The sequence below is a fragment of the Thunnus thynnus genome, chromosome 8, assembly GCF_963924715.1.
Source record: "Thunnus thynnus chromosome 8, fThuThy2.1, whole genome shotgun sequence".
NCBI lineage: Eukaryota > Metazoa > Chordata > Actinopteri > Scombriformes > Scombridae > Thunnus > Thunnus thynnus.
Genome location: NC_089524.1, coordinates 34,976,238 through 35,000,281, shown reverse-complemented (window position 1 = coordinate 35,000,281; position 24,044 = coordinate 34,976,238). Strand labels below are relative to the sequence as shown.

The window sequence follows — 24,044 nt, the reverse complement described above, 5'->3', positions numbered from 1 at the left end:
AATGAGAGTCCTGCCCTGTTACTACACAATGCTGGACCTCCTTTTTTAGTTTTAGTTTTAGTGTTGGCTGGCTGTAATAATAAATTGTATAATTACAATACCCAACACAATAACAATATAATGAGTATGGAGAACACTTAGTATGCATTGCATGGCAGGCACACAAAATTATATAATAATAATAATAATAATAATAATAATAATAATTATTATTATTATTATTATTATTATTATGTTGTTGTTATTGTTGTTGTTGTGTATTGTAGTAATTCTATTCTATTCTATCTTTTTAATACACCCATGGCGAGAACCTAAAATAATTCTTGTTCTAGTGGCATTACTGTTTTTTCAACCAAAAAAGATGGGCCCATGCTGTCTAACTACATGTCCCAGTAGTCTTTGCGGTTGACGAGGAAGGGGGGTTGTCTCGACCTTGGAGTTTGACGTGCAGCAGCATGGCAAACAAGGAGCCGAATGTAAGTGATTTAAATGATAAACGATTTTAAAGTAAGAGTTCTTCACATTGCTGAATTTGCTGTGTGACGTGTTTATATACAACATGTTTATATGCTCTGTTGTTGAGTTAAGGTTTACTCTGTTAACCAGCTAAGTTAAATGTTTGCCAGGTTCTGTCAGTTAGCATGTCACAGACTGTTCTGCTAGTTCATGCTTTGCTGAAATTCGCATACAGTCGTCGTTATAGCAAGGTCATGTTGTACGACATGACGTGACTGTTTATCAGCAAACTAATGTTCTATCCTGGGTTTAAACAGGCGGAGTGGAGCTGCTCAGTAGGTCCATGCTTATTCATTCAGTTTGTTTAATCAAGAGTTCAGTTTTAAAATGAATCCAAATTATGGCAAATATTCCAGATGAGACGGTTCTATGTTGTACGTGCTCCATATTTTAACGGGCTTTACTATTGGTTTACCCTTGCGAGGCTCCGCCTCGGCACCTGAGGCCGGGGGAGTGGTTCCGCTGTTTAGCCTTGCAGCCAATTTTTCTGTAAAACTGTTGACACCTCGAACTACAAGTAAGATCAATTATGACTCTTTGTTGTATGATTTTTTCATCTATGGATGTTTTATATTTGTAAAACTTTCCTCGAACTTGTGGGCGGGGCCAGTGAAAGAAACACCACTGCACACATTCAATGGGCCACACAATGCATGCATTGCTCACCTCTCTTTTTCACTCAGCCACCTCCACGACATCTGCAGCTACTGTTTGGCTACTGCTGCTCAGGCCGTGTCAGTAGCTTACACAGACTGGTTAGCTCTGGCTCATGTCCTACTAGCACCTGCTCTGGGTTAGCACCATGGACTGTATAAAAATATGGACGTATTTACGGTGACGTCACCCATTGGTTTCTGAAGAGCGGTTTTGAAGCTTAAAGTGAGCCGCTCGGCCATCGCCATCTTGGCAGTGCGTGACACTGCCTAACTCCCAGCCAATCAAAAATGGGCAAAGAGGTGGGCCGAATGGCTGAAACAAGCCACCTAGCGGCTGGCGGACCTGTCACTCAAAGCAACATGTCCTTCATTATGCATAACTTAATAAAATTTAAACGGGCGAGTTTTAAAAAAAATCACCCCAGTACAGTTGTCATGAAAGGGGAAATTATCTATAGAGACCTAAACCGTTTTTTGTACCAGGCTGTAAACATGTTTGTTTCTGCTGTAAAGTTGGGCATTTTAACATGGGGGTCTATGGGGATTGACTCGCTTTTGGAGCCAGCCTCAAGTGGCCATTCAAGAAACTGCAGTTTTTGGCACTTCATTTTACAGCCCCAGAGGTTGCCACTTGGTTAGCACGAGCTAGCAGCACCACTTCGACCCCTGCCCACCCAGTCATGCTGGTGGTGAAATATGTCTGGTTTTGAGGACCTATAGCGTGTACACACTGCTTTTTAGGTTACTGCTGCTCAGGCTGTGTCAGCAGCCATACTAGCTGGTTAGTTCTAGCCACATCATGGTTTGCTAGCACTGTTATCTGGCTAAGTATTAGCAGACAAACCGCTTTGCTCGTTAACTCACTCAACCCTGCAGTCTCCAGTATGCATTATATTACACTGCGGGCCCCGTTGCCTCTGAGACTAGGCGTTGTGTCGCTGTTGCCCCCAGGCGAAGCGCTTTTTGGCTAATGAATTCCAGAGGAGTGGCTGCACTAGGAGTGAGCTCCTGATTACATCTCAAACTTGGACCCAAAAAAGTGGAACATTTTGCAAAATAACACTCAAAAATCCTCAGAAAGGACTCTATAGAAGAAGTAATAGCATTGATCAGCAAGAACAGAAGCGAAAACATCATGTTTAGATATATTTTTCAAATCAAAACAACTAGCTAGCTGTCAACTGCTAACTGCTACCTGCTGTTACCAATATTTCAAAGGAGATACAGCACTAAAGAAGCTAACAGAAGAGTTTTGTTTTTTTTAAACAAGAAGAAAACTTAAAGGATCCTTGTTGGTAATGTAATCCACACGTGCTGGAGCCTCTCTATGCACCCTGGATTCAAGAAGTGATGGCATATGACTGGGGGTCACTTGTCATGATGGGGAGTGTGCTCTGTGGTCATGGGGAGCACATGGTTTTCAGGAAGTTCGACTGGCTGTTTGTTTGCCACGGCAGTCGGGCCCAGTGGGCCCCTCTGTCTGTGCAGTGGCTTGCTCACTGCATTTGTGATGCAATCTGCAGGGGTTATGAGGTGATGGATTGTGCTCCTCCAGTGGGCCTGAGGGCACACTCCACGAGGGGCTACACATCCTTGAGGGTGCTTTTCTGGGGTGTCTCAGTGGAGGACATCTGTCTGGCTGCTTCCTGGTCTTCCACTTATACTTTTGTGCATTCATATCTTAGGGACATGACTGCTAATTCTATGTTTAATTCAGTGCTTGCAGCACTGTGGGGGAACCTTGTCTGGAGCAGACTCAGGTGTTTTGTTTATAACATCCAGCGTTGCCAGCGTTAGTTTTTGGCTGGGTTTGGACTAGTGTTGGTTTGGACCCAGCTGGGAGTTCAAAATTTTTGGCTTGACTGGCCATGGACCAACCCTATAACTGCGGTTGTCTGTTAGTGAGTGAGTGCCTGAGTGAGTGATGAAGTTACACCATTGGCCGGCGCAAGATGATTGAAGCAGAGGACAGCAGTGTGATGCAGAGTGACTGTGTTTCTACTACAAGCTCTGATGCTCTCTGCTCTGGCGTTAAATGCAGCGAAGTTGGCTGAACTCTTGTTAAAACAGCAGTGTCTATACCGTCTCCTCCTCCACTGTCCAGTGTGATCGACTCTTCGGCTGACAGCGCTGTCAGCAGCCGGTAGGAGAGACACTCTGTGTTGCGTTTGGATTTTATAACTGAACTAAATGCAACTTTTTATTTTTCTGACATTTTCACATCACAAATGGCAGCTGCTCTGCAGGTGTGCTTGATTTGACTGTAACTGCAGTAACAAGGCAGAGATAAGCCTCCTGAATTTGCACTCAAAATGCTGTCAAAACTTTAATTTACAATTTCCACCACAGCCTCCATGATCATTCACCAGGAAAGAGGTAGAAAAAAGGTGCATAGAGGCATGAGAGAGTGCGCAGGGTTAAAGCACCCTAAATAACCATCACTCTGACAAAACACTCAATGCAGAGTGAAAGATGAGACATCCACAGAGTGAAACAGATGAAAGAGCAGGGAGAGTTAACAGATATGTAATTAGAATAGTTATAATTAGAATTAAAATAAGTTCTCTTTCAAATTAAACATGTTAAGACATGACAACTGCATTTATAACCTTTTTTTTTTGTGTCTCAAACGTAGCTTAACCATGTCATGTGATATGCAAGCAGCAACCTCTGGGGCTGTAAAATGAAGCCAATGCGGAAGTACCAAAAACTGCAGTTCCTTGAATGACCACCTGAGGCTGGCTCCAAAAGCGAGTCAATCCCCATAGACCCCCATGTTAAAATGCCCAACTTTACAGCAGAAATAAACATGTTTACAGCCTGGTACAAAAAATGGTTTACATCTCTATAGCTTATTTCCCCTTTCATGACAACTTTACGGGGGGTGAATTTTTTTATAACTCACCCGTTTGAATTATATTAAGCTGTAAAGTTGCATAATGAAGGACATGGCTGCTTAGAGTGACAGGTCCGCCAGCCGCTAGGTGGCTTGTTTCAGCCATTCGGCCCGCCTCTTTGCCCATTTTTTGATTGGCTGGGAATTACGCAGCGTCACGCACTGCCAAGATGGCGATGGCCGGAGCGGCTCACTTCGAGCTTCAAAACCGCTCTTCAGAAACCAACAGGTGACGTCACGGTAACTACGTCCAAATTTTATACAGTCTATGGTGATATGCTACTTCAGTACACTTTACCAGCAAATATTACTGGGATCACTACAGAAAATTGATGAACATTTAAAATCCAGGAATTTACATTATAGACCTTGCCATACACTAGCTTTGGACTTAGTCTTGTTTTCTCAGGTGCCAAGGTGGAGCCTCACAAGGGTAATTTAATAGCGAAGCCTGTTAGAGGGCTACACACTTACTCATAGAACTTACTTCCAGGTAACTACTACTTACTGCAGTAATCTACTTTTTAAATGGACAGTGAAGTTAAATATTCTTCCTGGAATCTTGACTGTCCATTTCTTCCTACACGGAATGATGAGCATCATCTGTCTTATTCTGATCCTCTTGTGTTATAAAGTCAAACTCCTGTGACACCATCACCACCTATGCTCACATCAACTCAGTTTCCACTTTTTCTTCTGAACTGACTGTAGGATGAGGTGTGTGTGTGTGTGTGTGTGTGTGTGTGTGTGTGTCTGTGTGTGTGTGTATGTATATGTATGTGTATCCATCCTGTACTACTCTATGTTGAATTGACTTTACTGCATGCCATTTGTGTAGTTCTAAATGCCCATGGCTGCAATTAATGTTTATATTCATTAGTGAGCAATGTGTTGTTTTTTTATCAACCGATTAATCATTAAAGTTAGGAAATGGTGAAAAATATTGATAAAATGTGAAAAATGTCTGTTAGGAAGTCCCATTCCAAAGTGACATCTTCAAATGTATTGAAGAGATATTTAGTCAACAATTATGTCAAACTAAGGGTGTATATCTCTCCCTGTAAGATGATTCCATACGTATCTAGATGCATCATCCACAATCCGGTACAAAACCAACACCAATACATTGTAACTATATGATGAGTGGCAGGACTCACACGCATACAGGCTACAGGCACAGAGAGGGGGACTTTGGGACAAATGGTTCTTAACAGATGTATCGATTTTTTTCAGAATTTTGTTCAGAACTTGGGTCGGATCTGCCGTTGTTCATCGATGTAGCCAAAACTTTGACTCTTATATCGATTTCCCGATACGTTTGGTCAATCTATACAGTTTGCTGCTGTTCTCTGTAAAACAATAACAGTGCACAGCAGCAAACTGGAACCAGATAATTATTTCAATAGATGACTTAAATGATTATCAAATTTGGTAACTATTAATTTTCTCACAAATAACTTATCAATTAAGTGACCAATAATATCCGGCTACTCTAAAGTCACACATTGAGGACATGACTATGATCTATATATGTCATATATGTCATTGTGTTGCTATCTCTCTCGTCTTCACACACACAAACGCATCAACTGAAGCGTTTCGTCCAGCACCTGAGGGATCTGGCAGGTCGGTTATCTTCGTCCGGTGGCAGAGGGGCAGGATTAGGACTGAAGCTGCTGATTGGAGCCGGTGCTTTGGCATATGGCGTTAAAGAAGCCACCTACACAGGTAAACACACACTCGTACAGTTATCACACCAAGCTTAAATATGTGACAGATGCAGGTAGATGCAGGTTCAAGTCCCAAGATGGCACTGATAGTAATACACTAAAACTACCAGGAGACTGTTGTATGTGGTCCTTCTTACACAGAGTTCCACCCTGTTAGCGACCAAACAGCAAGGCACAGGATGCAGGTTTTTGTGGTTTCAAAAGGTGGGTTTTTATGTACCCAAAAATGCAAAAAGAATAAAGCAATCATGATTAATAACTAAATTGGGCCATAAAAGAGGTCAACAGAACAGAGCTTACCTCAAAATACAGCAAACTGAGCTGCATAACTGAACTAACCTCAACAGAGACAAAACTGACCTCACTAATGACACATGAGGGGAACATCTTGTCCGTTTACACCTTGCATTAAAATGCGTCTCGTATCCAGATTGTATCTAGATATGATTTAACCTGATTATATTTACACCTGGTATTAATATGTGTCTCCAGTGTCCACATTGAGACCCGATTGAGATCTGAACGCTCTGTCCAGCTCAAACAACTGAACGCCACATCCTCCTCACGGGTCCAAAAAAAACAACAAACAGAAAAACATGATGGCCATTTGTGAAGCTGCACTATTGTATGGACTTTTGCTTGCTTTTCGAAGCGGGGGAAGAAGCCCTGTTCTGTGCAAAAATGATATTCAGCTGAAGCTAATATGACGCTTCAGTGGTCTGACTCCATGAGACGTATACACTAAGAAAATGACATTGTTTTTATTCATTGATTCATTGATTTTCTGCTTTTCACAAAGATATAAGCACTGAATCTTTCCCAGTGCTTATATTTTACCAGTGGTAGTAATTCTCATATTCTGTGTGTGTGTGTGTGTGTGTGTGTGTGTGTGTGTGTGTGTGTGTGTGTGTGTGTGTGTGTGTGTGTGTGTGTGTGTGTGTGTGTGTGTGTGAGCAGTGGAGGGTGGTCACAGAGCTATCATCTTCAACAGGATTGGAGGGATGCAGATGGACACTGTTCTGGCCGAGGGGCTGCATTTCAGGTGGGATCAGCTGATTGATGAACTGACTGGTTTCAGTAATTATAATGATCAGTCTTTGATTAGCGTCTGTGTTGTAGGGTGCCATGGTTCCAATACCCTATCGTCTATGATATCAGAGCCAGACCCAGGAAGATCTCCTCTTTGACTGGCAGCAAAGGTAACACACACACTCACACACACATATATACTGACTATTGACTGGCTCTTAACTTTTATGATTGGCTAAATGTAAGTAATTGTAGTAGAAATGTGCTGCTGCAGCTTAACAGTCATCTTAATGTGTCATGGTGAAAACTTGACTCTTGTAACCTGTAGGGATACAGGGAAGAAAGTTTGTACTTCGATGACATATTGAGATTTTTTGAATGACATATTTAATCATCATTTTTAAGGTCAGGAATAATCTCGCTTTTTGCACCCTATACAGATCAGAGTCCAATATATACTTATTATGTTCATACACTATACAGCTGCAGAATGCAAAGTTCGGCTAGATTAGTAAATGTGTTTAACAGATGAATTGCTCTGCATTTAGAAAATGTAACCTGCAAAGTCACTCCACAATATGTAACACACTGAATTGTTAATATTTGGGGTTTTAACACCTTTAACAAGATCGGTACCTGAATCTGACTATTCAGTCTAAGCTGATTCACCCGTTTGGGCCAGTACTTTGAATGTTTGATGGTGAACATGAAACACTGATGTGAAACCGCGATGAAATATTGTGTGCGTGACAAAAACTATGGTTTTTATCGAGACCGTAGTCATCTCCCTGTCCCCTCTCATCCACTATGTTTTACAGCCACATGGAGCTCGTTGTATTAATAGCAAACTGACCATGACTCACACTGGTGGTCACTGATAATTCTCAGGGCTGCATAGTTTTCAACTATAGACTGATGCTGAATATAACATACTAGCTTTTTATTAAAAACAAAGTAAAATGATGAGTGAAAAATGAGTCCCATTTGGTGTAAAATGTTCTAACTCACTGGAATAGCCTACATCAGAGGTCACGTAAGCAAAGAAAAAAAAAAGTCCATAAAGTGAAAACAGGAGTGACACAGACTCCAGACCTGTATAGAATTTGCCATGCATCTAGAATCAATCACCCCTACACTAGTTACAGCTTCAAATCATTATTTTAAAATCACCATGTCCTCTGACAAAATCAACATAAAGAAGAATCAAGTGCTTTGGAAGCGTCTTTCAGCACATCACGGCCTGTTGTGGACAGAGACGAAACACAATGCGCACCTGGCGCAGAAGTAGAGATTTATTTAGATCAGTTCCACAGATCTGCACATTTATCAACTTTTTATTTTTTTACGGATGTAGTGGCGCAACAAGTATGCCAATCTGCCTTTTGTGGCTTCTACTTCTGAGCAGTTAAGTTTTTCTGTAGTTTTACCATCACGGCCCTCTTTGCAATGAGTGTCAGCTCTCTGCACTGCTGCACTGCTCCAACAGAGCTTTCCTTACACAGAGAAATGGGGGTGTGGTAGTATACTAATCACCAATAGTGGGCATGCACCCGTTAAGTTAGAATGATTCTGATTTACTAACATACGCATGGTGGTAAGAACAAAATTGGCCAGTGCGCATGTGTCATGAATCTGATGGTAATTTTGCGTGCACACTTATTTTGTGTGCCAAGTAAGAATATTTCTACGCACATATTAGTGAATGAGGCCCAATGTGTATATACAGGTGAAACTGTTTCTGTAATCTGTAAACAGGATACAAATTGTGAGGGGAGTGCTGAAATAAATATTGAATGGAATGCTGAAATAATATTGTATGGATAAAAAAGTGATGTTAATTTATAAACATACAATAGGTTTATATGTGTGTGATTGACTATATCAACGTTTAGAATGAGTGATCACAGAGAAAGTTGGAGATGACAGAACGTTGTCCTCTTAACTCCATCAATGTTTTCAATGGATTATGTTCACCTGTGTTTCCTCCTGATCAAAAGCATCCCAGAAGTGGCTCCCTGCTCCTCTGTGCTAAAGATGCGCGCCCCATCTATTTTTGACAGAGGCCACATCAATCAGCATTGAGCACCCGGTCAATTTTCGAAATAAAACATCCTGTGCAGACTCCCGATTGTATATATCAACAATTAACGCAATTAATACAGACAAATAAAGATACCATTTAACTATGTAGCCTACTTAACCATAGTAGAAGCACAAAAATCAAGGAAAATGACCAAATGAATGAAAGCTGAGCAAGTTAACAAAATCAGGCAGTCGCCCTGCTAATGCAGTAATAACAGTAGCCTAAAGTGCTTTATCAGCTTTGACAAGGCTGCCGTAATTACTGTAGTAGGAGTGCAACTGAATTTAAAAGGCGGATGGCTTCCTCGCAGTCAAGATGCCCGGCGGGACAGGATGCCATGCAGAGGACGGAGAAAAACCATGTCACAGTTGAAAAGCAGCGCATAGTACACAGGGATTCAAATCAGTAAAAACACTGAATAAAGCAGTTTCACATAATCATGTGAATAAAGCAGTTTCACGTTAAAAATCAGTGTTTCTCCGAGGCTGTTCAGTGGACACAGGACGTTTGGGAAGGGCTCTGTGTAAGCTGAGCTGCCGCTAACGTTTGCTCAGCTTGTTTCTCTGACAACTTAAGATTCAGACGTCCGATGACTAAAATCCTCTATCTGGTTAAAAGATATACTTAAAAATGACCAAGATCTAAAAAGTTTATCGTAAAATGTGGCTTAAAACTGAATAAAAGTTCATTCATGACAGTGGCTGGCAACGCTGACATATTACCTTCTATGCGTATACTCTTTGGTAGATGTCATTGTAGTGGACAACCAGAATGCTGATGCATGTGCAGAAGATGATTATCATCTTGTGTGCATATACTCACTGGTAGAAGGGGTATAACGCCATTGACAGGCGACCAAATGAAACGGATTGTTAACTTGATTACGGCTTTCTCTTTGAAAATTGTTGGAAACATTTGGGATAATGTTAGTACACAACTTAGCAAAATATATAACATAGATCTAGTTGTTTTTAGATATTTTAATGCGGAATAGTTACATATTACAGCTTTAAATTCACACATTAGAAGAAAACAGGGCCTGACCAATACTGGATTTTACTAATACAAATGTTATGGAGTAAAAAAATTCCAATATCAATATATCTGTGTATATATAAGATTATCAGTTGATAATCTTATATATACAGAATATATACATAAATGCACATTTTTTGCAATGTTCCTTCAAATATGGTTATCAAACACTTCTGACAAATATATGTAATGGAGGCATGATATTTTACAGTTTAAAAATAAACTTTATTGTGTAAAATGATGTCAGTGCACTGAAACAGTAAACTTCACTGGGAATTTAATAATTATAAATAACTATAAATAAAACAGAACAAAAAACCACATGTACGTATATATTTAACTTGAATTAAGAAAAAAGATCAAATATACATAATATGCTGCCTATGTAACTTTAAAACAATATCTCTTGAAAACTCTCTCTCTTGTAGAAAACATTGGCAACGTGTGCTGCTATTTATACTACTAGTGATGTCAGAGTGTGGTCTGGTTCAGGAATGGTTTAGTTGACCTCACTCGCATTTAGTATTGTATCTGAGAGCATCAGAGGGTTGTGAAAAAATAAGGGTGCAGAAATGGGGTATCGCACCGCATCATCCCCATCACCCCTCTCTATTTCATGTACAGTTCTGTTTGTAGTTGATCAATTTTGAGACACAACCTTGTTTGTAAAACTTTGTAGCCTGCCGTCCTATCATCTTGCGTTGCTCTTTGATGTGTGGGCTACTCTACAGATGAATGGAATCATCAGTGTTTAGGGGGTAGTTTTATATTTAACATAAAGGAATGAAGACATTCAGGATATACTTTTGGTGTAAAAGAATTGATTACCCGTGCCACCAATGGGGGCATTTATGAAATAGAACAGAAGAAAATAATGCAGTAAAATGCAGGGAGTGGTGGTTTAAAGGTTTCAGGCCAATTCATGGTTTCTGTGTATGCCAGCTGGGGACCTGCACATGGACCATGCGGAAAAACACGTTATTCTATACATTCTACACTCGGGGATCTGCAGACACAGACGCGTTCCACATGTGCACACTAGAACACAAGGTTGCAGCCTTGATAACTTTCCAGAGTTGTAAAATCCAGTCTGTGAATATTACAAACTGCTGTGTAGTGTTTTTCTGATCAGCCTTTAAATGCAATAATCTGTTACTCCAACAGGACTTGCTGGATCGTATTTCATTGTCTCACCAGCATTTTAAACCAGGGGCTGCTGTGGCTCAGGAGGTAGAGCAGGTTGTCCACTAATCGGAAGATCGGCAGGTTGATTCCCGACTCCTCCAGTCCACATGTTGAAATGTCCTTGGTCCTTGTTTACAGTCTGAATGCAGCTGAGGAGTTCCTGTATGTTGCTGAATAACAAGAAAAAGTAAAAAAAAGAGAATTTTGTGTGCAACAGCTTACTAAGAACATGATTACAATACACAGATACAGTAGATGAGACAGGCATTCCTGTTTGCCCTTAAACGCATGCACAGTTGGCGTACAGTCCATGCAGTCTCAAATTTTGGTCTGCGTGTGGTCTCTCATGGACATGGTCAGTTGACGAAATTTACACCATGTGGAAAGCATGAATTGGCCTATACAGAAGTGAGCTTGTGATGGGAAGGTTGTTGTTCAATCCTCAGACTCTGGGTGGGGAAAGTGAAAGAGTGAGCAAGGCCCTTAACCCTAACTGCTCCAGTGGAGCTTCTCAGCAGCCAGTAGATCAGACTGTGGTTATACTGGGCAGCTTCCAGGTTTGAGTGTGTGTAACTGAGAGTATGGTCAGTGTTTCTGCAAAAGAGAAGCTTCCTCTCAGTCAAATGTCCCTTAACAAATAAAGGTTAAAAAGATATGCCAGCAAAACACAAGTTTTAATCTCTCCTGTGTTAGAAAACATTTTTGAGACATTGGCCCATTATGCACAGTATTTAACCTATGGGAGTAACAACTACTCAGAAAGAGCAGGAGGATTTGGAGTCACAGTCAGAGGCTGGTCAGTTTGTGTTTAAACAGGTTAAACTGGATCCTGTTTTAATCAGCATACTATAACATACATAACTTGATTTTCTGTAAAATATTTAATCTCTCAGTAACAAGTGTCTAATGTGTGTGTGTATGTGTGTAGATCTGCAGATGGTCAACATAGCGGTGCGGGTATTGTCCAGACCCATGGCGTCCAACCTGCCAACCATGTACCAACAGCTAGGGAAGGACTACGATGAGAGAGTCCTGCCCTCCATTGTCAACGAGGTCCTCAAGTCAGTGGTAGCAAAGTTCAACGCCTCGCAGCTCATCACACAGAGAGCACAGGTACTGTTCTCACCACATCCTAACAGGTGATAAAGGTCTGTGATTTTTGTTTTTAACACAGTCTGTATTTATAGTTTCCCAATCAAGGATGTAATAATTAACTGTTTCAGCGTTACCTGAAACTATTAATATTATTGTGAAGTATATAATGATACTCTGACGGTGTCAGAGAGACGACCTCAGCGATTAATGCAATCCAATATACTAAAACTACAAACCACTGCCTCAAGGCTTGCCACAGAGTTCAGTACATACCTGGTGTAATGTTGAATATTGTTGGTCTTTATTGTTGTCTAGGTGTCCCTGCTGGTCCGCAGGGAGTTGTTTGAGAGAGCCAAAGACTTCAACATCATCCTTGACGATGTAGCCATTACTGAGCTGAGCTTCAGCAGCCAGTACACTGCTGCTGTAGAGGCCAAGCAAGTTGGTATGGCTCCTCCGTATACCACATAGAGGCAACAGAATCGCTCATGCTGACTGATGTTTGTTGTGTTGTTCAACAGTCCCGTTAATCTCAGACTATTTTGTTTTGAGCTTCAATTTAAACAATTAAAAAATGTTGTTTTTGAATTTAAAAATTGTTTAAATTCAAACAGCCATAAAGGAAAGCTGTTTGATTATCACAGCAGGCTGAGTAGGATTTTTAAAGAATTTGTTTTCATGAATTCTTAAGTTGCACATCAGCTGGGGTCTCTTTATTGAGACCCAATGTGTTGCTTTGGTCTGATTGAGCCAACAGACAGTCACATGACTGTCTCTGCACCATTTGTCATTATTTAAGACAAAGACTTTATGATGAAAAGTACTATGAAATAATGAAACAAAATGATCAATGGTCCACACTTTGGGTCTCCATAATCAGCAGGTGGCCATTGTCTTTTCAGTTGTCAACATCTGATATGATTGTCAGTTGGCGCAACCCCAATGTATGTATTAATATTGTGTGCACTAAGACCACACATGTCCAGTGATTCTCATGAGGTGCACTTTAAATGGAAGCTTATTCAGGAAACATTGAGTGCATTATATCATAGGCCAGCAGAAGAACAACATAAAGAACACCACCCCATTTGAAGGCACTAATTGTCAGAAGATATTCCAACTGAGAAAATGTAAAGAAAAGTTCTTCATTCTCATGTAAAGTTTGAAAAGTGCAAAGTAAGCAAACAGTAGTCCTGCCACTGAGTCATACACTGTGTTGCCTACAGCTAGTTTGGCTATTTTCACTACAGCTGTTTCACTGGCAGTAACTGTGTTCATGGAAAGGTGTAGACTATTCAATAAACAAGTTTATACAGATGAGCGAATCTGATGAAGCAACGTGCAAAACGCGTAGTTCGCTCCATTTGTTTTTTTAATGTAATCTAAAATCTAAAATGTAATCTAAAATAGTGTCCTGCTTAGTATTCTGGTGTGCACTGAAATACTTTTTTGATTTTCTGTAATTTGCCCTGCATCAGCTGGCATCCAGGAAAGAGGCACTGCTGTGCACATTTTTTTGAAGTTTATACTTTTGTTTGTAGAAATGTTTCTTGCTTTAGTAACGGTATATATTATGTTTCACTTTGGAGGTTTTTGACAAAGTCTTAAAATTCATTTAATTTGTACTTAGAACTCATTAATTGTGTGTGTGCATGTGTGTGTGTGTTTAGCCCAGCAAGAGGCCCAGAGAGCCCAGTTCTATGTGGAGAAAGCCAAACAAGATCAGAGGCAGAAGATCATCCAGGCTGAGGGAGAGGCTGAAGCTGCCAAAATGGTAACTGACTGTCTGACTGGATGACTAACCTGGTTCTCACTAGCCAGGTTTTCAACCAAATGTAGCTCAAATTTTAACCAAATTTCCAGGAAATGGCAAAGAAGATTTGAATTGATGTGCACTTCCATCCACTACTGTTGTGTAAATATTAGAAGTTGGGTCGTTGACATAAACAATTGGTGGCACAAAATTCCTAGTTGCAAAAGCAATGTAGAATGGATGGAAATATGACATTTTAGTTTGTTTCATATATTCATTTGAGGAATGTTACAGTTTCCTCATTGCTCCACACAGATCTGATGTTTTTGTCTTCTGCTTTTTGTTGTCTCTTCTGTGGACGTTTAAGTCACCTGCTTCATGCACATAACTTTTTTCCTAAGTCTATTTCCACTGCACTCTGTCACATTTTGCATTTTCAAGATACTTATATTTAATTTTACAATTTTTCAATGTTTCCATTCAGGTTTTTTTATGTGCAAATCGAAATGTGAATAAAAACAGGTGGATGGAAACACACCTACTATTGAAACAGAAACAGCAGCGCTCCACCTCAGGTGATTTATCCTACTGAGAAATGAACTGATCTGTAATATCAGTGCTGCCAGTTTCTGTTAATATGTAAACTTCAATCACACAATGAAACCGTTTTATTGACCATAAGGACTTTGAATATCTAAAGAAGAGAAAAAGAAACAGTGTCATTTGCTGCCCTGCATCACATTTCTGGTCATGTTGTATGAATGGCAATATGCTGACTAAACAAAAACTGTGTTTGTCAGCTGGGCCGAGCAGTGACTAAGAACCCAGGCTACCTGAAGCTGAGAAGAATCAGAGCAGCACAGAACATCGCTAAGACGGTCAGTACTGCTGTTTGTCTACTACTGTCTGTTACAGTGTGCTGCTGTCTGCTACTGTCTACTGCAGTCTGCTACTGTCTGCTACTGTCTACTGCAGTCTGCTACTGTCTACTACTGTCTATTACAGTCTGCTACTGTCTACTGCAGTCTGCTACTGTCTATTACAGTCTGCTACTGTCTACTGCAGTCTGCTACTGTCTGCTACTGTCTATTACAGTCTGCTACTGTCTACCGCAGTCGTTTTAAGACATCTTTGGATTAAGACTATTTAAGGATTATGAGAATTTGTTTATTGAGAGTTTGCATTATATGTTTACATTACATAACATGGTGATGATCATGGTGGTATGGCAGTGATGATGAAGATGATGATAATGATGGCTGTTGTGTCTGCTTCCAGGTGGCATCATCTCAGAACAAGGTGTACCTTAATGCTGACAGTTTGGTCCTGAACCTACAAGACCAGACAATGTTTGACAAGTAGGTTTACAAACACACACACACACACACACACACACACACACACACACACACACACACACACACACACATTATAAATATGTTCCCATATTAAAAGTACCATCCTTTTCTGTCACGTTAACTAAGGCTAACACAACACACGCACACACAAACATTTTACTTATACACACACACACACACAAACATTTTACATATATATGTAAAATGTTAATGTGTGTGTGTGTATATGTTTTCTTTTTTTTCTGTCATTCCTACTTTCCAGGCAGTCAAACTCATGAAAACACAACCTTCTTTCCTTGAAAAACTTAGATTGACAGAAAAAATGTTAATTCATGGTTCACTTACTAGCTTTTTCTAGGGCTTTCAACTGCCCCATGGTCTTCTTCAGTGGATAAAGTTTGCTTAATGCCACTGAAATGACAACATCTCCATGACAATGTACATAATTTATTTCTAAGGCCCTGCCAGGCCTTTTCTATAGTTGAGTTTAGTTAGTTAGAACTAAAGGACTGTAAACTGGATCAAAGAGTGTGTTTTTAGAAGTGGCTGTTCTGTTAGCTAACATTACCGTCACTTGAATGTACAGATTTCTTGCAATTAGTTAAGTAACTTTGTGACTCATGGTAAACTGTGACATACCTGTAATGGATAAGATTTCAAATGCAGCAAAGCTCTGTTAGCTACTATGTTCTGTTAGCTACTAAAGATAACCTTTGGCGTCTTGTGCACCCACATGGGCGCACATGGGGGACTCAACTGCACAGTATTCCACTGATCTACAGATGGTGGTTGGATATCGCCCCTGATGGCCCGATTTGATTTGATTTTGATTCACTGTCCAGAATCAATGAATTTCAATTTGATTCAATTCTTGATTCAGTTACATCAGATAAATATGAGTACTGTATAAAGCTTTTCTCAGTTTATCCTGGGAAATTAAATTACTTCTGCATTCAACAAGTGAGTAACACTGTTGAACATTACAGGCTGGATTGTCAACACCTTTCCTTGTTATTGTTGTAAGGATTTTTTTCTTGAGCAAATGCAAAAAGAACATGACACATCTATATTATTTAGGCCGACGTGCAAAACAGCTAGAATAATAAAAGACCTGCAATACTAGCAAGAGCTTCATCATTATGCATATTTAAAAAATTAATGCTATCCCATACATCAACGCATGGACTGTCAAAATTGGACTGTTAAAATAATCTTTTTGCGCATGTAATAACTCAGTTTACAAAGTAGATATTTTACCAACGAGTAAACACTGCACACAACACACAACATTTAGTGCCCATGGACAAATGGTTGCTGAGTAAAGGCTCAAATGCAAAGATCAATCTCTCTCTCTCTCAATATATAAAATATGTTAACATGTTCAAATAAAAACATCATTGCCAAACAATATTCCATATAAAATAAATTTACACAAAAGCTTCCCAGTAACAGTAAAAAGAACAGAACTGATGACACCTACCCTGTGCAGCAGTGTGATAGTGCTGGTTAATGAAGTTTGCTGTTGTTTTTCAGCTTGTCACTGGGCCGAAAGAAGTGATGAAGACACAAAGAGAGGCAATTGATCTGCCCGTTATCAACTTCTGAACAGTCTGTATCAGTTTTTCACAGAGAATCAACATACATGACTTTGGACAAGTATGAATGTGGACGACAAGAAAGAGGAGACTTTTTTTTACCCGTCTCAGATATTTGGGAGTGGCCTGTGTTATCTGAAGTTTGTCAATTAATTATTGTATTGGAACAAAACAGTGATCTCATTTTCACAATGAACAAATCAGTAAGTAATACATTTGTTTTTGGACAGATAGAAAGTACAAAGTCAAACAAACCGGATGAGCACATATCAGCCATATCTCCACCAAGGTGGAGGTGGTGTCACAGATGTTTGGTTATGTGTGTGGATTCATGAAGTAAACATGTAAATGCAGCCACCTGTGTTGGCAGACCAAGTTAATACAACCTAATTTATCATTTAATAAACTTTTATTGTAAGTGAACTTTGTCATGTCATCCCTATATAGCAATATGATTTAATTGGATCACAGTTATAGTTAGTTGTATTTGTATGATGAAGACAATAAATCAAAGTAAAACAGTTTATCAGAGGGTACATCAGAGAATTCTCCTGCACAAGGACGTTTTCCCTACTTTTTCCCAGGATTCACCTGGCCGTCTCTCTCATCTCTATGATCATACATGATTATGAATCATTAATAAAAAGGTTAGTGTTCACATTTTCTCAGCCATTCAGTCATCACGTCATCAGTTGTACTTGTGTCAGGCCTCCAGAGTATTGTCAGTATTCACGGGAGGATCATGGGGTTTGACCATGTATAATTTTTGCTGAGGCACCTGCAGCATTTGTGGTGAATTTCCCAACATCCCTCTTCTGACCTTTGACACATAACCATGTAAGAAAACCATATGACCACAGCACATACATAGGTCAATTCTTACTGTACATTCAAAGGAGGTGGACATGGTGATGCTGACCAATGGCAAAGAAGTATGAATACAGCCCCTTATGACAAACGTCAGTAAACAAGGCAGTCTGCTCACACTAATGTGTTCAGTGATTTAAAGTATCCAAAATGTTCAATCAAAGTAAATGTGAAAGACAGTGTTCCCTTGAGGTGTGAGTGTGCTCTCTGGCTCTAGTCTGTAACAGAGGTCAGTCAGTTCAGCAGGCACACTGATGGGGGGCTTACATCTCACTAATTCAGGCTAAATAACTATGTTGCACAAATCTAGTTGTGGACTGTGTTCATTAATGCTTTACTGTATATTCTGGGTCTTATAGCCTTAAGACCAAGGAAGGACTTCAGATTTCTTGTGCCCTCTGGAAGAAAACAAAGACATTGTATAGGGAACACTAACTGATGACAGTAGCAATAACACTGTAGTTTCTAAAACCTTGTTTCTTACTGTTCACTTTACAAGTTTGTTAATTACTGCTAATTGAGCTGTGTCTTGCTCCTGTTAACAGCAGATGACATTGATTGTTACCATGGAAAAACAGCTCTTGGGTATGAAAAAGCCTTCAATTTGGGGTTTTTTGTGTGTGTGTGACTTTCATCGATGAACTAAGCTTGGCCTAATAGCAGTAATCTTTGTGGAAGCAGATCCAGGTGCCTCCACTAGAGGGAAGTAAAACTCAACTATAAGCTGTGTGTGTGTGTGTTAATGTGTTTGGAGGGGTGAATATAGATTGATTACAGTGCTGAACTTGTGTCGATTCCTACTGTGAATCTATTTAAATGTCTCGCTTTCTCAGTGGGTATTTTCAGCTGCCATGTTTCTATGGCAACAGTAACATCATGCATTAGGGTTCAGCAATGCCACAGTGACAAGGTGTGACATCAGAGCAGGTGGTTGTCTTTCTGTTAAAAAGCAACCACATGATGGAACACTGCTTGGTCCAAATGTCTAGATGTTGATGGCATTATGTACAAAGGTAAAGTATCTTAAATTAATAAACATCTTGACACATTATAATTGTCTTAACATCCCCATTTATCACTTCTTTCCTCTGTTCACACCAGAAAGTAACACAGCAGACATGCACACCCAACTTTGCAAAATAGGTGGTGCTGGAAGTTTGGTGTCTAGACTACTGCGCTCAGTTAACCAGTGTTGAGCCTTGGTTACAGGTTTGGCTATCAGCACTAATGAATGATTATCAAAGATAATAATTATTAAAATCAATAGAAATTATTAATAAGAATGAATCATGATGGGGCACCACCCTCGAGTCAGGGAAAAAGACAACCAATTCAGTCCCATAAAATTTACTAAGCTATCATTATGGAACTGATAATTAACTTGATAACTATAACTGAAATTTCCATATCAATAGCTAGTGAAGCTTGAAGGATTTTGGAGGTCTTTGCAGAGCAGAGGTTGGCAACGTTCACCCTTGTGCAACATTAAACAGACAGCATGTATATCCAAAAATATTTATTTAAAAAGAATTTATTTAAAAGGGTAAAACACACACAATATGTAATCTAGCTAGAGAGGCTATATGGGTGTGTGTGTGTAGGAAAGCAGGCAAAAACTAAATGGTGGAACTCAGACCACGTACTGGCTGAAACAAAGGAAAATTACAAAGATGGCTGACAAGGAAGATAGCACCAGAACTACATGGCGTGAGAGGGGACAAAGGAAGAGGGTGTCTTCTTTGTTCTGCCTCCATGTGTTGAACATATGTCAGAACAGTGTGTAAATGTGTGTTTATGTTAAAGCCAATTTGTGTAGGATATGATGCCAGGTTAGCAAAGAAGATAGTGCATGCAAGACCTAGTAGTCACTGTGTGTGAAGCATGCTAACATCAACTTAATATTTGCACTCAGCCAGTGCAAATGTACTCTGCTAGTGATTCCACTGATCGCAGATATTGCATTGAGTTGGAGTCTGAAACTTTACTGTGATAAATACTGGTGTGACCAAGCCCTTGCTCAAACTCTTTTTATTAGGAACTGTATTGTTATAATTACTGAAAGAATGTAACATCAGCATCACTGTGTGACATTTGTTTCTTAGAGCAACTACACGCTAAATCTGTACAGAGGAAACTTTGTTTCCAAATTCCATTGGCTAAAAGGCTGAAGTTTGTTCATCATTGCTGGGTGTGGTCAGGTGTAGTTTGTTGTACTTGTGTCCCAAGCATGATGAAGCATTGCATTATAACCCTGTAAGCATTATAATGCATAGTTTAAGCCATGTAAGTGTCCTTCAGGTCACTAGCAGTTCAGAATTAATTCAGATCAGAATCTGAAAGATTACCACTCACATGTAAACACGAGGTTTCATCAAGACACGAAAGTTACCCCCAACACTACAATGGTCGTTAATTAATCTACACAGAGACAAGCAGTCAATAAACTGTTAAAATGTTCAAATTGACCACTAATACAGCCTGTAACAGACCATTTGACATGTGCCAATACATATCAAATGTACTGCAGCTTTGGACAGAACTGCTGAGTTCACATTTTTCACACAGATTTATGTGTGTATCTAATAAAAAAGACCTCCACTTGTACATAAGAAATATCCAAATCAAGAGTCCATTGATTACATTTACTGAGCACATTCAGGAGGATGATTTTGATTTGGATCCCATGACCTTTCCTTTAGTTCACCCTTCAGGACAAAGTGTACACTTTCAGCCTCACTGTTGATGAGGCTGTCAAGAGTAAAGAACATTACAGCCTCTAAGGGATGCTAGAAATGTTTGAGACTTTAGTCTTGTTTTTTGCTGTATCCTAATACATTTTGCTAATATCCCATTGAAAATTTACAATTATACATAAGTTACAATTAATGTCCACGTTTCACTTCTGTTATATCAACAGTAATGCACACTTACTTATCTGTGGAACTAGTTTAAAATGCAGACAATGGATTTTTGAGTTCACAACCAGAAAAGTGCAGCATGAATCCTGTTCTTCAAGCACAACCATGGTAGTCTGACACTGACATGGACAAGAAGTGGATGAAGATTATGTAATGCCACAGACACAATAAATATGAAGCCATGTACATCAACACTGGCACAAAGTGATGTGCAGGCTGCAGCAGATCTCTCAGGTGGGCTTCACAGGAACCCAGTTGACCTGATGAAACAAGCAAACACCATCGCAAACACCTCCTCACTATCTTTGAGTCACTCACTGAGCTTCAAACACTCCCAGCTACAAAGCTAAAGTGACAGTCTCCATTGTCATGTTCTGGTTGGTAAAAGGAGAGGCAGCAGGGAGGCCTCATGTTCAGACAAAACTAAATGGCTGCAGCCACAGTGTCCTTGAGAAAGTTACCACCTAGATATCCCTCTGCTTCTTTACCGTAAATAAGACAGACAGCTGTATGACTAAAAACTCAAAATTCATACTGTGCACAAATGATTTAATTAAACTGACTGACAGATTTCAGCCCTGGTTGATTTGGAAACACCTGTGCTTACTGTTCCTAACAATGCAAACTACTACTGTATAGGGAAGAAATTACACAGTGCAAATACTGAATAGCTTAAAGCATGCCAGCCATAAATCATATCAAAAATGGGGTTTGGTTGATATAATGAAAATAACAATGATTAGAACTGTGAGTCTCTTTCACTAATATACTATAGATTTTTATGAAATGACAGGTTCACAATTTTTTCAAGCCTGTCTTAAAACAACAGTCAGGTGTCCATATGAACAGTGAAAGAGGTTTTCCTTGCTGTAATCATTCCTCCTGTTCATACTAAATATTAAAAGATCCCCTTCAAATGTACTTTCAATGTACGTGATGGGTGCCAAAATCCACAGTGTGTCTACAGTCATTTAGTGCAAAAATGCATTTAAAAGTTGATGTGAAGCTTATATTCAAGATTTAGTTTATTGTCATTTTCGTGTGTGTTTGCATACATAAAAATACGAAATGCTGTTCCTCCAACAACAGAAAGGATAAAGAAAGTACATGTCTCAGTTTGATGTAGCACCGACGGGGGAGTGAAATAATCCATTTTACTGTCCAGAGAACATTAGGCAGCATAATTGTTGGAACTGCTGGTTTGTATGAGCTAGCAGTTAGCCTAGCTTGCACTCCTATGCGCTTGCCCAGCTTCCGCGTCCTATCACATTGCTTTTGATGTTCCCTGTCCAGTGCAGCTCCAGGCAAGGTCGTGGTCTCCTTTGGGTCCACTGGGGGTGGCAAACCAAGCTTGCTCAGCTGATTTAGGTCCCCCAGCCAGTATTTCTTGTAGCAAAAGTCTTTGTTATGAATGTCCAACACAAACTGACAATCATAGACATATTTCCCTTGCACTCCACACGATGACACAGATGTAGACATAAACATAGACAAAGACACTGCATAGTCAGGACTAGGAGAGGCCAAGGCAGATATTGTTATATTGTTGCGCCGCCATCACACCGTTTCATGGAGAGGGAGAGAGAGAGAATACCACCAACAAGGGCCCCTTAATTTCTCTTGTCTTCACAAAATAACTCTTCTGTTAGCTTCCTCAGTGCTTCTCCTTTGGAATGTTGGTAACAGCGGCAGTTAGCAGTTGACAGCTAGCTAGTTGTTTTGATTTTAAAAAATATATCCAAAGATGGTATTTCCTCTTCTGTTCTTGCTGATTAATGCTGTTACCTCTTCTTTAGAGTCTTTTCTGAAGATTATTTTTTGCAAAATGTCCCACTTTTTAGGTCCAAGTTTGAGATGTATTCAGGAGCCCATCTCTGGTGAAGCCACTCTCTCTCATTCCAGGCTGGCTTTTATGAGGCTTCAGTAGTCTGAGTTAGTCATATCAAGTGGATATCTGCCACATTTACAGTCTTTTTAGCATCAAATTTGCTTTTTGTGTTTCCTCAGACAGCGTTTCTGAAGCTTCATATTAGCTTCAGATCCAGCCTGGTCACCAGAATAAAACATTGGCATTGTATGTTTCTGCAAACCACGGATACGTTGAATATCTATGCTTCAGCACATGTAATACGTAGTATATCAACATTTCAACAAGATGTATCTTATCAACATTTCTAAAATACATATCATATCAACATTTCCAGAATAAGTTACATATCATATTAACATTTCTAGAATACGTATCATATCAACAAGTCTAAAGTGATGTAGTTCACGAGATCTATATGAGCTGACTTTCTCATCAGGGGGAGTAGGGGTCGGTGGATGGCTTGGAAGTTTGTTGGCAGAAAGTCGGAAATCAGCATGGTTCGAGACCACCTTGAAACAAACGCCCACTTCCCATTTCAACCGACAAAACTGGGTGTTGTTAGTGAGACGTCGGGCATTTGCAGCTGTTTTTCTGGCAACAAAACCAGGTGTTTTTAGTGAGACGGGACATTTGCAGATGTTTTTAATTATTTAATTTTTTGAAACTTAATCCAAACCACAATCTTTCCCTAACCCTAACCAAGTGGTTTTTGTGGCTAATCCTAACAAGACCTGAACCACAACGTTGTCACATCATAAAACGTCATTATTCAACTGATAATGGCCAACATTGAAACATAGATATTCAATGTATCCATGGTTTGCAGAAACGTACAATGCCAATGTTTTTATTCTGGCGATTGGGTTGTCAAATAAACTGTGGATTTTGTCCCCTACCACTTACACTGTAAGCTGCATTATGAAGGGATCTTCTAATGGTCAGTATGACCAGGGGGAATGATTACAGCAAGAAAAATATATTGTTCATTTGGGCTCCTGACTGTTGTTTTAAGACAGACTTGGAAAATTGTGAACCTGTCCTGTCCTGTAGACTCTTAAACTGATAAACACACAAAGTCCAAGCATTTCCTTCGCTTACTGCCAGGTGTCATAAAATGTGGACTATTTCTTCACTGAAATCTTAGTGTTTGAAGCCATTATAGGTCCAACATCAAGACTAGGTGTGAAACATGAGCAGGATTGTGGAAAAAAATCCACAACCTGAAAGCCTCTGATGCTACTGATGTATTCAATTAATTCATCTGCTGCTTTCAAGGAAGGGCGACAGCCTCAAGACAAACTGATGAAACATCAGTCACTCAATATTTTGTGTTGAGAATAAATGTATTCATTGCATCAGGAACCTTCTGTGTCCACACACTGGTAAATATAGTTTGTCATTGTCATCACAAATGCTGAAAGAACTGTGAACATCAGCTTTGGTCTGCTTTGGATTGGC

The 24,044-nt window shown here is 39.7% G+C and overlaps 1 protein-coding gene across 2 annotated transcripts; it reads left to right on the top strand.

Annotated features, from left to right (window-relative positions):
* Nucleotides 1-400: 400 nt before the first annotated feature.
* On the top strand, nt 401-17,354 carry LOC137188388 (prohibitin-2-like). Of its 2 annotated transcripts, none has more exons than XR_010929383.1 (10): nt 401-476; nt 5,664-5,796; nt 6,756-6,840; nt 6,918-6,997; nt 12,059-12,243; nt 12,541-12,670; nt 13,896-13,999; nt 14,463-14,553; nt 14,779-14,856; nt 15,257-15,336. XR_010929383.1 is itself a non-coding variant. In XM_067598063.1 (10 exons), exons 1-10 carry the CDS (start codon nt 456-458, stop codon nt 16,892-16,894), a joined length of 921 nt encoding a protein of 306 aa, XP_067454164.1. In that variant the 5' UTR covers nt 401-455; the 3' UTR covers nt 16,895-17,354. The 2 variants fall into 2 exon arrangements, 1 of the variants encoding a protein (XP_067454164.1); XM_067598063.1 differs by lacking the exon at nt 14,463-14,553 and adding an exon at nt 16,870-17,354.
* The last annotated feature ends 6,690 nt before the right edge of the window (nt 17,355-24,044 follow it).